This window comes from Gadus morhua, chromosome 16, assembly GCF_902167405.1.
Source record: "Gadus morhua chromosome 16, gadMor3.0, whole genome shotgun sequence".
Lineage (NCBI taxonomy): Eukaryota > Metazoa > Chordata > Actinopteri > Gadiformes > Gadidae > Gadus > Gadus morhua.
Genome location: NC_044063.1, coordinates 18,451,703 through 18,467,427, shown reverse-complemented (window position 1 = coordinate 18,467,427; position 15,725 = coordinate 18,451,703). Strand labels below are relative to the sequence as shown.

The 15,725-nt window shown below is 44.0% G+C and overlaps 1 protein-coding gene across 4 annotated transcripts in view; it reads right to left on the bottom strand.

Annotated features, from left to right (window-relative positions):
* The window catches only part of zbbx (zinc finger, B-box domain containing), a 65,171-nt gene extending 55,207 nt beyond the window's left edge, over positions 1–9,964 (bottom strand). For 3 of the 4 annotated variants that reach the window (XM_030337037.1, XM_030337040.1, XM_030337039.1), the window contains exons 1-4: positions 9,891–9,964; positions 9,293–9,423; positions 8,587–8,700; positions 661–754 (exon numbers count right to left, since the gene is read on the bottom strand). In XM_030337037.1, coding sequence (XP_030192897.1) covers positions 661–754; positions 8,587–8,700; positions 9,293–9,357 — 273 coding nt within the window. In that variant the 5' untranslated portion in view covers positions 9,358–9,423; positions 9,891–9,964. Of the gene's footprint in view, positions 1–660; positions 755–8,586; positions 8,701–9,292; positions 9,424–9,716 lie in introns of all 4 variants that reach the window. The other variant, XM_030337038.1, reaches the window with a different exon arrangement.
* Positions 9,965–15,725: the final 5,761 nt, after the last annotated feature.

Sequence of the window (15,725 nt, the reverse complement as noted above, 5' to 3'; positions counted from 1 at the left end):
ACACACACACACACACACACACACACACACACACACACACACACACACACTCATGCATGCCAAAGCACACTTAAGCATGCATGCACAGAATTAATTTTGAAGTGACTTGGTTAAGGTGAGTGAGGTTAGGCTTCCTTCCTAGCTTTGTTTATATAGCCTAATGTTATGGCCTTGAATCAAATTATATTTGATTGAAGGAAGGCAAGGTCTGGCTTGAATTAAAATTAAGAGGGCGTAAATGCATTGTGTTGCTATCAACTCTTGCAGTTAGGGTTTCAATAAACATGGTTATTAAATTATAGCAAAAAAAAAAACAGCTTCAGATCCTAGCATTTTTTTCATATCTGGCCCTGAAATAAAGAATGATATGCAGGGATGAAGGCTGGCCCTTTAAATATTAAAAAAATGGGCTAAAGCCTTCGAAAATGAAAGCTTTCTGCAAAGTTTATTCAAACGTGTAACCTACGTATAAACTATAGGCTTGAGGCCTCCAAAAGGATTTCTAATGAAATGTCTGCATAGCATTGCAACACATATTTTCCTAATTATCAGGCACCTACCCCTGGTGGTGCTCTCGAAGAGGCACTCACATACCGAATGTCCTTCTTTCTCTCTCTCCCTCTCTCTCTCTATCAATATATTACATCTTTTTTTCTCTACCGTCTGAGGTGGGTACTCCTTGTTCCTATTGGCACTGGAAGGGTTGGTCATAGTACCGGCCTTCCCAGACTTCCATCTATAGCCCTCCGGTCGCCTTGGGGAGAAAGAGAGGTAGACACAGTGTGAGTGAAAGAGAGAGAGAGAGAGAGATTGAGGGAGAGCGAGAGCGAGAGAAGGTTAACGTCTTATTATATCGTCTATAGACATTAAGGGCCCTATTTTAACAGTCTGAGACGCAAGTGAGAAGCGACAAACGCAAGTAGAGTTGTGGGCGGTTCTATGGCGATGTTGCTATTTTACCGGCGGATAAATGACCCTTGCGCCCGGCGCAAATCTAAAAAAGGGATGGTCTGAAGGTGCCTAATTACCCGTAGGTGTGGTTTGGGCGTAACGTGCAATAAACCAATGAGAGTGCCAGCCCCCATCCCCTTTAAAGTGCCACGAGCGCATTTGAATCTGACAAGTTGATATTTTGACAGCGAGTTTGCAGTCTCCGATGAGACAGATGCATGACCACATCAGGGCTCCAGACTAACTTTATGCGTTGGTTGTACTGAAGCGCCTAACTTTTTTTTTTTAGGTCCACCAGCACAAAATGTAGGTGCACCAAATTGTTCATTGCGTCGCCTTTAACGCCATAAGGTCACCTTTTTATCGCTCTCCATAAATTTCATATAATGTGAAGGATTTTTTAACAAGAATAATGGTGCGTTCCAGGGCAACCCGTGTTTTCACAACCTTCTACCCGGGAAAATGCCGTGGAACGGCAGACAAACCCGCAACTCACTACCCGTGAACTCGTACCAGACCGATTCACTCCCAGTTCCAGCTCGTAACTTACGGGCAAAGTGTCCCTGGAACGCAGCATGAGATGTAGAGAAATGCTTGTCTTTATTTGAAGCACAATTATATAAGAATAAAAATAAAAATAAAGTAACGATCCCCATCCCTAACCATGAGCAAAATAGCACCAGGGAACGTTTGCGCCAGAAGAGGCCTTCTCCTTTCGCCGAACCGCCCCTTGGTGCGCAAGATCATTACCTAATATACCGATGCGTGGCGGAGGAGGGAAAAGAATGCTCTGCGCCAGTTGCAAACTAGCAACGACACATGCGTCAGTGTAGAAATGTAATTGCGCTGGATGCAAGATAAAACTCAAATCACAGTTCACACATTCGCACCCCATATTCACAACATCACCCGGACTGCATTCTTCGACCTCCGCAACATCGCCAGACTCCGCCCATCAATGACCCAATCCAGCACTGAAATCCTAGTTCACTCATTTGTCACATCACGCATAGACTACTGCAACGCCCTCCTCACCGGATTCCCCACCAAACTCATCAACAGACTGCAGATCATTCAGAACTCAGCCGCCCGGATCATCACCCGCACCAAATCATCTGACCACATCACCCCTGTCCTCATCCAACTTCACTGGCTCCCAGTACACTATCGCATCCAATAAAAAACCCTACTCCCCACCTACAAAGCTCTCCACAACCTAGCCCCCAGTTACCTCTGCGACCTCCTCCAAGAATACACTCCCTCCCGCTCCCTCCGCTCAACCTCTGCAGGACTACTATGTATCCCCACATCACGACTCCTTACAATGGGTGCCGGGTCATTCAGCTGTTCAGCACCAAGGCTCTGGAACTCCCTCCCCCCACACATAAAACAGTCAGACACCATTACAACCTTCAAGTCACAACTCAAAACTCACCTGTTCAAACTCGCACACAACGTCTAACTGATCACTGTCTTGATTGTTTGTTTGTTTTGCCTTGTATTTGTTTTGTTTTGTTTTTTCCACAATGTCTTGTTTTTAAATGATTTATGATGACTTTATGTTCTGTAAGGTGACCTTGGGTGCCTTGAAAGGCACCTCTGAATTAAATGTATTATTATTATTATTACAGTTAAATTACTCTATTTTAGGCTAAATAAGCGGTTCCATTGAATTAGGCCACCTTGAATTATTTGGTCCTGCATAAGCAACCACCATCCATATAAGAGCTTTAGACATTGGATTGTTTTTTACGAAATAGTTTTTTATTTGGGAGGGTTGTGTATGCGCTAACTTCATTAAAAAGATTTACAAGATAAACAAGAACACATACACAGAGCGCTGGAACCACACACATTTAAACGATGATAATACTCATTCTACTCTTTGTAAACCACTCCTATGGTATTCAGAAGAGTTTAAAAAATCACCCGATAATCAGATCGTTTTATGGTGATCGCTCCTACTTGACCACTACTTTTTCCGGTCCTGCCCACTAAAGTACTAAAGTACTCTCCACTGTGGCCCTGTCAATGACTCATTCTACTCTATCAGAAACATTTCATTCATATTCATACTTCATCCTTACAAACAACACATTTCAATACAACCGATGTGGTCCAATCACTTCCCTCTATATCCGATTCCCTGTACACTTTACAGCAAATGAAAGAATACAATTGCACATTTTTCTCTTGAGATCATTGCTGTTGTTCCAAAGTACAAATGAGGAAACGTAGAACAAACAGACCAAATAGCAAATGAAACACAAAATGTATAGGGAGTTAAATCTGGTATCTCTGTAAGAAAGAGAAGTAAGATATTCATTATAATAAGTAGTTTCACATGGTTTGCCCTGACTCCTTGACGGCCGTCTAACATTTATTGTCTGCGATAACAGGAGATGAGATTTATGAATGTGATAATTAAAAATGTCCCCCGCGCCCTCATGTCCCATCCCCCCCGGAGGCGGGATGTGAGCGAACTGTGCTATGCATATCTACGCGTCCGGGAACCGAGATAGGTCGAATCAATCTGCAGCCATCGCAAATTATCTTTTTTTGTATGGATAAACTGCACCACCCCACATGCACTCCAATGTAAATCCAGAGATGTGAACATGCGATAACCTGTGGCTATGTAGGCGAGGCAATGCTGCCATGAGGAGAAACGGTCATGTAAATAATGAATTGTACTTTGAGTGGAGCACTAGGATTTGACTCGGAATAACAAACATAAAAAACAAACAAAAAAATGAAATAATATATTGATGAATAAATCAAAGACTCGCCTGAAACATCTTTAATTTATCAGGGCATCATCGGGGCATTGTGGCGAATGGAGCCCGCAAGCACTTCACCGCCAAACTTTATATACTTAACAGGGATTGAACTTAACCCGTATGAATTATGGAAGTCAGCCACAGCCATTTAGGGCATATTGCTTTTTCTCTTGGATACGCTTGTCTCGTTTATGGCGAGGATCATTTTGATGTTGTCTTACTCTTTTTAAACAGTGTACATCAACAATGAGCAGGCCTACTTTCGTAGAATAATTAAACGTAAAGCGCTGAGCAGATGACGCACACAATATGCTAGTGAAACATTAAAAGAAACACAAAGAGGTGCACGTAGACAACACAAAAACATAAACACAAAACACACATACACATATTCACTCACAACAACACACGTCAGTCAGATGGAGGGGTGAGATAAGGAAAGGTGCGTTATTTAGGAAAGTGAGCTTTTCATGCTCATGCTGCTGAATTATTTATTCTATTGAAATGTTTGTCTAGCTGTCTTAGAAGAAATTTGTTTGGATTTGGGAGCTGGCAGCCTGTCAATGTGCGGGAAATCAGTATGCGTGTGTATTTGTGAGAAGACTGGGAGTGTGTGTGTGTGTGTGTGTGTGTGTGTGTGTGTGTGTGTGTGTGTGTGTGTGTGTGTGTGTGTGTGTGTGTGTGTGTTTCGTGCGTACATGTTGCGCGGCTGCGTTCCTTGACACCCGTTGTTGCACTGCGTTGACACTGGAGTGAGGCGTCAGGTTATCACCCTTGCAAAATCACCACGACAACCGGACTGTCGCCAACAGAGACAGGTGAGGCCACTCCAGGTTGGCACGGGGCGACAAGGTGTCAACAAGGAGCCCACACCGTGCAGCACTGTGTGCACACACTCTGCACTGTGATATTAAAACCGTCATGTCTCAATGCTTTCTCCCTCTCCCTGTGTTGGAGACAGAGAATGAACGATGGAACGAACGAAACAACGAGCAAAAAGATGAACGAACAAGCCATGGTTGAACAAACTAATTGAGAAAAAATTAAAAAACCAACAAAACCAACAAACAAAGGAAGAAAAGAAGGCCGAGAGAATGAACAAAAGAACCAAATGAAAGAACGAATAAAAGGATGGATGAAAGAACGAAGGAGCGGAAGAAGTAACTACAGCATGAATGGACAAAAAACGGACACTCAAAAGAAGAAAGGAAAGATAGAAAGAAAGAAAGAAAGAAAGAAAGAAAGAAAGAAAGAAAGAAAGAAGGAAAAAATATAAACAGTTTAATAAAAGAAAGAAGAAAAAAGAGTGAAAGAACCAAGTACTGCAAAGTATTAAAGGAGGTATATGCGATAAAGAGGGAAATACATCAAGAATCCCACCAAGGAGGGCAGCTGAGAGGCTTGGCCATCACCCGGAGAGAAATAAACTGAATTTTTAGTTTGTACTTTCCGGGAGAAAGTAGGGGAATGGGAATATGGGTCTCTCTTGGATTTTGTGTGTGCTGGTGTGTGGATTTGTGTGTGTTGGGATGTTTTCATAGAAACCGAGTGTGTTGTACTGCATGCGCTCCGAGCATCAACTCTAGACTAAGCCTTATTATGGCCTCTGTGCACTTCACAAACTGGTTACAGCACGTCCCTCCCCGCCGCAAACTGAATTTGTCCACTGGTAGCCCGGCGCTAAGAGGAAAATGAACACTACATCTACCCCTGCAGACCTGCAATCTAAGGGACATCAGGCAACACACACACACAGAGAGAGAGAGAGAGAGAGAGAGAGAGAGAGAGAGAGAGAGAGAGAGAGAGAGAGAGAGAGAGAGAGAGAGAGAGAGAGAGAGAGAGAGAGAGAGAGAGAGAGAGAGAGAGAGAGAGAGAGAGAGAGAGAGAGTGCAGTACAACACACGCACACACTTGTACGTGGTCCTAGCATTAATCACCGCCTGAAGCGCTGAGATGCTTGCCTGGCCACACACTACTGTTCCGCTGAAACATTTCCAAGCACAGTGGAAAGCTGAAGATAGAATTTAAGACAGACTAAGATGAATATCGCTTACTTTTGATTAAAGTTAAACAGGCAATAAACAGAGATGGCAACGTGTAAATAAAGGATGTCTGGCATTAGCACGCTCTGGAGCCAAGGGGCTGCCTGCACCTTTACAAAGTCATTTCATTTTGCAGCGCAACATGTGCTGAACCACAATGTGACAGGCTGTATGAGATTAGGAGATCATAATCAATTTATTGCATTATATAGCGCTTTTCTAGGTACCTTGAGTGCTTTACATAGTGAGTATGTGGGGTTGGGTATGGGGTATGCCTCATCCACGACCTGTTTGTAGCACCCACTTGGGTGATGCAAGGCTGCCACAGTGGAGAGGTGCGGGATGATGTAACCATCCAATTAGACTCCGGGTGATGACTAGAGGGCCCATGTTGGTACAACAGACATACTGGGAATTTGGCCGGGACACCAGGGTTTGCAACCCTACTCTTTTAAAAAGTGCCATGTGGTCTCAAGTGACCACAGAGAGTCAGGACCTCGGCTTAAGTTCTCGAAAGATGGTGATCTTGACCGGACAGAGTCCTCGTCGCTGTCCTGGGGTGTTTGGGAAATTACATCGGACAGAGGACCCCCTGGGCATCCCCTACTGGCCCTTCAACCCCTCTACCAGGACTAACTGGTCCCCCATCCAAGGATTGACCTGGAACAGCCCTGCTTAGCTTGCAGATAAGCTAGTATTGCTGTGCAGCTAGTCATGATGCAGGATCTAAAAGTCATGCAATCAGGGATATTCTATCAACTTTAGTGTCATGATTTCACTTCGGCCAACGGCCACGGTTGTCTTATATACCCCACACATTGAAAGACATTTTGTTAGTCATTGTCCCATGCCCATCCGTGTGATGGATGATATAATAGATCATGATCCATACACACAGGTGTTTTTGTGTTGTTTTTATTTGCCCACCCATCTGTGTCCATTAATCCAGGATTAACGATCTCACGATAGACTGACGGCATCCTTCTGTATGAAACAACACACTGATGAGAGGGCCCACGCCCCTGCCATGAGCACGCAGACATTCTTACACGTGCACATAAACGCACACCGTACCATTACTAATAGTTACATCAAATCAATCTACTCTAGTGGAGTAAGACACTCCCATAAACACTAATGTACACACACACACACACACAAACACAAACCAGTTGTGTGATATCTTGGGAATGGCAGGAGCTCACTGTGGCAGTATTTCATGGTAACAGGCTGTGTTGCATGTTTATGTGTTGAACGGTGCAGTTCAGAGAGCTACCTCCCAGTCTGTACGGATGAACGTCTACTTAATTAGAGCTACAGAAAAGATAGCTGTTCCGCACACAAACACACACTAGATAAACACAGTAGACAGCGTTGCATGCATCAACCTGCAGAGGCCTTGAACAATTAAACACACAATAAATATCTGCTATTAGTTCATCTGAACCCGCATATAATGCTACATACTTAACATGGATTATTTACTACACATTGATTGTGGGTAATGTCCTGATTATAACGGTCTCCTATTTTCTTTACCCCTTAATTCTTAATGTAGATTCCTTAACCTGTCCGTGTGCATGGAGGCCTATTTGCGTACGTATTGTTGGCCCTCTGTTGCGTGCTCTCTCTCTCTCTCTCTCTCTCTCTCTCTCTCTCTCTCTCTCTCTCTCTCTCTCTCTCTCTCTCTCTCTCTCTCTCTCTCTCTCTCTCTCTCTCTCTCTCTCTCTCTCTCTCTCTCTCTCTCTCTCTCTCTCTCAGCTGTCCGATCTGACTAATCCGCTCGTAAACGGTGATATACGCCCCTATTACTCTGTCCTCTATAACGTTGGCTGGCGGCGTTCTTCATGAAATGCAGGGGGACACCGTCACAAGGCGGGGTAGGTAATAAAACAATCATGTTAATAACCGATGTTTGGATTCACTCTCTTAATTAATTATCTGCCTCCATTGGCAATGTTGCCCTTCAATCTTAATGCAAATGGTTCCATTTGTATGTGCGTGCGAATAATTACGTAATTAGGACATACGTGCATCTGTGTCTGCCTGAATGTCCTTTCGGTCTGTTAGTGGGTGATGTCATTTCTTAGCGAGGTGCCTTTGTGGACTTCTTCATCAATCATCTAAACTTGGAACATCGATAATTCCACCTCCCCCCCTCCCTGCTCTGATTTACACTTGCCATTTACACATACACACTCGAGGACAGACTCCAGCCACTTGTAATTTTCCCGTCAAACACTGCAGCTATTCAGCTTCTCCAAGGCTCTTAAGGCTGCCTGTTCAAACCTGTCTGGCAGTTAAATGGAGAAAAGCAAACTTTAATAAATGTCAAGAGGAGAACAAACATTTGGACGAGAGTTAGCTAACAAGTCGCTGGCTTCATTAACAGCGAATATTGTCTATTTCCCCCCCCCCCCCCCCCCCCCCCCCTTTTATGATTTTAATTTAGGTTTGGCCTAAGCAACAGAATGGTTCAGGAAATGGAACGGTACAGTTATATTGAGTAGCATAGAGTAACTAAAAACCATCATGCAGATTTTTCCTGCTGAGAATTATTATTTTTTACATAACCTTAGGTGGAATTTGATTCTGCGATTGATTTTCAAATTGATTGGATCTTTTCCTCAGACTCTCCTTCTTTCTCAAAGTCTCATTAACATAGCTTTATTAAGTGGTACTCCATATTAAGCCCTGATTTGTTGAGCAGGGTCTGTGGCATTTCTTCAGGCTTGGTGAATGTCAGTGCGCCCGGATGGAGCGTCAACTACAGCAGAATGTGCATGTAGGATGCTTGGAAGGCGTCAACTCACCCTCTTTCCTGCTTCTCTCTGATCATGCTCTCTTTCAGCTGCTGGAGTCTTTGCTCCATCCATTCACTCTCCTGGGCCAGAGTGACCGTCTCCATACGGAGCTCCTGCAACTTCCTATAGGACACGCACACACATACACACACACACACACAGACACACACACACACACACACACACACACACACACACAGACACACACACAGACACACACACACACACACACACACACACACACACACACACAAACGCCCACACACACACACACACAATCAATCAGCAGAAATCCATCATACAAACAGCCTGGTGCATCGACCTGGCAAGAGGTGGCTTTCATCAATCTGTTCAATTCATCCACGTCTATTCGCAAACCCCTGTTGCTGTGGCTGATCAATACTCTACTCAATTAGTCATGGGATCAGGCGACCACCTCGTCAGGCATCAATTCAATCAATTCCATGTCAGGGCATGAGGAACTACAGTATTGGAGATCAGGGCTCTGTTTAGTATTGGGAAACATAAGGGAGGCTAGCAGCATCCAACAGCACGAATGTAGGAGACAGCAGAGGTTCTACTTCCCTGTGTACTACAGGATACCTTGAGGATGGCGGTGCTGTTTAGGATTAAGATATTATGAACAATTTATAGTGACCACAGATTACCTGACACCTGACATATTGAATGACTTCCATGAACATAGCTTAGTTACCTCCCATTGAGCTTGGTAGATTTGGCCTTGGTGTTTGGGATGACCACAAAGTCATTTAAGTTCATGGTTGCTCTGGCTGGAGACTCTGGTAAGACTGCTCCAGTTCTGCCTGGGCTTTTACAAACTGTCACCTGTCAAGAAATATATCAATATATAAATACAAAAATAAATAAATGAAGACCTAAATAGCAATGTCATTAAACCATTTTTTGGAATCAGACAGTGCCACAAATGACTATAGTTGGAATGAAATGAGGAGGATAACCTACATAAAATGTTTTAACAGACAGTTAAAACAAGCAATCCGTTGCATTTAAATTGGATTTGGCTGACAGAATAATTTATTTAGTAAAAGCTGACAATCTCTTCAGGCAGTAAAAGCCAATTAGGGAAATGAGCCCGTTTCAAATCCACAGCCTGGTACCTTCAGTGTCTAGAGGTTGACACCTGCTCGCGTTGGAATCGATGGCAGTTCAACAAATGTCCATCATCACGTCGAAAGCTACATTGACGCAACGGCTTTCATGATTTGGCCTGATAATTTAAATAACGCAAACGAAAAACACTACTGATGTTACTATCCCCGGAATAAACCTACCTCCGGTTCCACTTCCTTGTGTATTGTTTGAGACACACACAGGACTGCTAAGGTCCTGCTGAGGGCAGCGTCTATTTTGGTTACCGTTTCTATGGCACCGCCGGTCTCGCGAGAAGTGGAGGCCAAGAGAAGAACAAGTAAAGTGTTGGCCGCATCGGAGGGCTGTAATTTCTGGCCAATTAAAACCTCAAGTGAGGAGGCTTTTAAACTCAGTTTACACAGCCACGAAATAGTTTATGCATGTAATTACCATAGTTACGGCCAATAGCAATATTATGCCTTTAAACATAGGCAATATAAATGTCTGATGATGACTATGCTTGCAAAACTTCCCATGGGAAATAAGCAGAGTTATCGGGAAGACATTATACAAACCTATTAACCATGTCGATAGTTGCTGAAAAAATTGTGCTTGGTCATAAACAAACAGGCATGCAATACAAATAACAAAATGCATTCATTTAGTAGTTAACTTTATTTGATCCATTACAATCAAAATATAAAATATGACTATGTTGTAAAAATGTGTGACCTAAGAGCCCCTTGAAAAGCATCATTCAACGTGTAAAATGTAAAAAATATATATTCAAGACCAACACCACCTGCCATTTTTATGGTCATGGCTAACATGTTGTGGAAAAATGCACAATGCCTCATTTTCAATTCTCAATCCTTCTACATTCTCACTTTTGCTATTTTTACTTTTGCTTTTTTTAAGATTAAGACAAACTCCAAGCATAATTTACCATTTCATTTGTTTTTTCATTTGCGTGCATAAATGTGCCTGCAAACGTGGATGCACACATAAGCGTGTGTAAACACACGTTTATGCACACACATTCTGTGTGCGTCTGTGTTAGTCTGTGAAAGGCTTTCATAACATTTCAGCCCCACCTCATTCGTATTCCTTGACAAAAATTAACTTTATGATCTGCTAGGGCAAAGGCAGTCTTCCACTTTAGGCCTTGCCCTTTCAGTCGCCACCTTCATCCATCTCTCAGTCCTTCCAGCACACCCAGGCCTACTATTATGCTATTATGTACATCTCACTCTGAAATCCTTCTATTCTCCCTCTCTCTCCATCTCTCATTGGTGGGTGACCCATTGTATTATGTTGTGTCATATCCTCTCTCTCTCTCTCTCTCTCTCTCTCTCTCTCTCTCTCTCTCTCTCTCTCTCTCTCTCTCTCTCTCTCTCTCTCTCTCTCTCTCTCCCTCTCTCTCTCCACAGCCAGACGTGCGTGAGCCAGCATACTGATAAGTAGAAGAGTGGGATGAAAAATGAATGAATGAACATGAACAAGAAAATGATAGAATGCATGCAAGAGGGCTGTGAGGAAAAAGGACCAGTGTTATGTGGCTAAATGTCACAGCTATTCTATTCATTAGGCACATGTCATTCTTCGTCTTCTGCTGGCTTCAACTTTAACCACTGTCATCTTCTTTGTCTATTTTGAAAGCGACATTTAAAAACATTATTTTGCGTATGTCCTGACATGACCGTGTTTTGGGATTCATGCTGGGTTTAAATAGTATACATATTGACAGACTGCAAATGTTTTGTTGTTGTGTATGTGAAACCCCTTAGAATGAAGATGGAGCAGAAGAGCAGAGGTATACAATATAATGCATAGAAATGCATAGAAATAAAATAGTTCAAACACCTTGAAAAAACCCTCTCCAGTGCATTCCCTTGGTCACTCTTTTAATTTGCTGTCTCTACGTGTGGTGGAGAGAGCGCAACAGAAGAGTGTACAGACAAAGTGGATCAGAATTGAAGTGACTATCATTTAAGGGGATTCAAGGTAAAACCGATGTGAGTGTTCAGCAAAGGTTCAAAGCAGGGCAGGGAAGGGAGAATAAACGAAAGAAACTAAAATGTACGTTAACACCAAAATTAGCACCCAATGCCCTTTGACATGTTACTCCCGTATACCACTATGCAATGCGGTTGTGTTTAGTCTCCGGCTTTCGTTTATAAATGTCAACAACTTATTTGGGATTTAACATAGAAAATGTAACATTCAAAATTAATTTTAAAAAGAAACTTGATCAAGGAAATGCAACATTCAACATCAATATAACCTCCAGCTTTCCTCGTGAGTGCCCGGTTTGTTTACATGATGTGGGCGCATCTGTCACACAAACACCCGGCGCATTTACTGACGCAAATGACGTTTAGAAATGTTCAGCGTAGTGTCCGAATTCTCGTTTGTTCGTTTCCTATATGGTGCACTATATATCATGAACGCTATATAGGGAAGAGTGAGTGAGTGAATAGGGAACGATTTCGAACACAGCTAGTGACCCTGTTACCAGCATAACAAGGCAGTGTCCAAGTGGGTTCTACCTATAGCATCACAGGCCACAGAGCTGATAGCCCCACACTCAAAGTGCTCCCGGTGGAAATAAATCAACAATCAGTGCAGCTGCCAGGGCTCAGGGCTCATTAGCAGGCCTATAAAACAGTGGCAGCCTGCAGGTTGCTCCAGAGAGATTCTGCTGGTGCTCAGTGATTGGTCTTATGCAGGGTTTTTTCTTTTCCTACAGAAACGACCGACTGGGCGACTTTCATCGATGGCCATTGGCTTGCTGCTTTTTCCAGGCTGTGCCTGTGCTACACCTGATCCTTTCTCAGATTACTCTCTGGTACCATCTGGTCCAACAAAGTCTCCACACTGTGCCAGGGCTCTGTGTCTGGATGGACTGTCTAGAGTCTAGACCGTACCACACTATGTACTTCTCAAAACATGCTGTTGGGACGAGACTTTAAATGGTAGGGGGGTAGATTCGCACAGAGCCCCACCACTCTTTCCATTGCACGGAATCTCCTCGCATCTGAAGCCATTGTCTCCCAGTTTTTGGTTGAACAACACAAGGTTAACATAACAACCTTTTTGACTTATAACTCAAACGACTTATCATCATAACGGTCTTGTGTAATTGGGAGGTATTTCATCTTCACAGAAAAATATGTTTGTTCACTGTTCACCAAAAAAAGCCCCATTATGTGATTGCGGTACCTTCTAAATCTTCCCTAAAACTTTATGGTTTAGTTTCTTTGGCTTGAGCCCAAGTGTAAATTGAGTGATTCAAGGGTCTTCTGTCCACAAGGCATCTAGCAGTGCTGAAGAGATTAGCGCTCAGAGACTGACGACAGTTGCAGCTGTTGCTATGCAACAGTTGGGGCAGGAGAGGGCGCAGAAGGGAGGGGGGGCAACTCACGTGCATTCTTTTTTTTCTCTCTGAGTTTTGCTAAATAATGGAAGTAGATTCATCGTCTTGCTCTAGGTGCCCAGAACCCAAAGACAAGATTAGCTCTTAGCACTGTCGAATACACCCAATGTCACGTCCTTCTCACCAAGGGTATTGAGCCGGGAGCTGCCCAACAGACACATAGCACTAGGAGAGACAGACGGGCACTAAAAGTCACAGTGACCATGAACAAGTACAAGTGGACTCCCACTGCCATTTGTTGGAAGGTGTGTGGTGTCTGTATGTTCATTGTGATGAAAATAACATGATGTTTATTGGCTTAGAAAATAGCAGGGACATACAAAAATATCCACAATATTGAATAATTTCATGGGGTGGAATAATTAGATTGAGTGTAAGACTGAAACAATGTGGACACAATTACATTTTGAATTAAGTTAAGGACAGAGAAAAAAGCGAGACGGCAAGAACCAAAGACTAACGCTGAGTGTGTTTCCATGTGGTTGTGCACGTGTGCGTCCGTGTGTTGAACGGAAGATCTAACTAGTATTGGACAAAGGTGAGAGGGTGTGAACAATCAAGGGATGAATAAAGGGGGTGTCATGGTTCAACAGAGAGAGAGACAAAGCCAGAAAGAGAGAGAGAAAGATGATGAGGGAGAAGGCTTTGACCAAGGGCCATCCATGTGGCGATGTCAGGGAACAAGGTCCAAGCCAGCCAGCCACTCGCCAGACCTCAAAGAGAGACTTTGAGAGGGAGAGAGCGAGAAAAAGAGGGAGAGACGGAGGGATAATGAGAGATCTGTGAAAAAGGAGAGGTTGCAGAGGGCCCTGGACAGAAAAGGGCCAAGTGAGAGATTGAGCGATGTGGCCTGAGGCGGCGGAAGGCACACGGTAAAAGTGGAGGAGACAGTGAATAGGAAGAGGCGTGGGTCAGGGTCCCGGTGGTGGGGGTGGATCCAATGTCTCTGAGTGCTGAGTGGCTCCGGGCATCTGAAGCCGATAACCTCTGCCCTGCACAGCATGCACACACCGGTGTGCACCTCCAATTACTCTCAGAGCAAAACACATACACACACGCACACACACACACACACACACACACACACACACACACACACACACACACACACACACACACACACACACACACACACACACACACACACACACACAGAGGGGCCCCTCCACAGCCCTGACAGGTACCTGATGGAGTGATGTTAAAGTGGAAACGAGAAGTACGGAGAAATGGGGCGAGAGAGGGAGAATAGGTTGTTGGTCCGAGGCGCCTGATGGCTGGCTGTCTGGTCATCTGGTTGCCTGGTGAAGCCCACTGAGGGTCTAATGATAACCCTAATAATCACCTGACAGGATGAAAGAGACAGGCCGCGGGCAGACAGCAGCAGGGTAGGATTGGATCCTGGAAGAAAGACGGAAAAAATCAGTTGAAGACAATGCACAAATGAAATTGTACCGTGTGATGTTGGACCAGCCAAAAATAAACCCTGCAGTGGAGCGCCTCAATTGAATGACCGTGTCACGAACTGAACAGGGGGATTTCAAGTGACTCACGCAGATCCACAGAGGTAAGAAGGGAACGCCATGAACAAACCGCTAATTCCGTTTGAGGTTTCTGACAATGTGTCGGCGCCTCGGACAGTCTCGTTAAACCTGTGTCGCAATTATGTTCTGAGTCGTTCCATTATCTCTTAAACCCATCACTGGTCTATCGCACTCCGGGATTTGAGAATGACAGTAACTGCTGTGTTCAAAATCTGGGTCAGACATGACGTTTAATAACTGCAGAACAAGCCCAAACTGTTTGATCACTTCTGCCTATTGTTCCGTGGAGGATTAAAGAGACAAATGGTGGCATGAACGGGATTTGGTAGAGACAATTTACCCTCCAATTCCTGCATGTGCGTGGGAGCACAGGTAGAATAAATCTCTGATACTTCGGGATTTTTTTTTGCATTACACATTATCTCTGCTCTCTCTCGCACACACACATATACGTGCACGCGCAGTCAGTGCCTGGACCCGTACTGCCACCTAGAGGCCAGTGCCGGAACATCTCTTTGGGCTGTCCCTTTCACTAAACTGAGCAGGTTTCTTGGCACAAGTATAACTCACTGCCTCCAGGGCTATTATTATTATTATCTATGTAGGGTACGAGGCAGGAGGTATGCTTCAGCCAAAATACACACTTTTAGCCCTTCAAGAGGAGCACCAGATCTGAGAAATGGATGGGCACAGTTGAACAGAGAGCATGTTTAGATGCAGGTTCTGGTATACACTCTTATGGAGTGAGCATTGGCCGGCCACCTTTGTAACAGCACACTGTTTGGAGGTGCAGTAGCCCATCTGCTGGTGTATCTCTGCTGAATTCACGTTGTGCCGGGCTTATTTTTAGGACTGCATGCAAAACCACATGCGGCCCACAAGAGGAATGTTTGATTAACCACGGCACGGAATAGCCTGAAATCCCCCGAGCCCTTTACCGTCATTTTCTCCTCATAGGTCTTCTCGTCATGATCCGATGTCCAAAACTAAAGAGATGACAATAGATTTTAGTAATTTTTTAGGTGGTGAAGCCGTATGAATATATTGGCGATGTAATT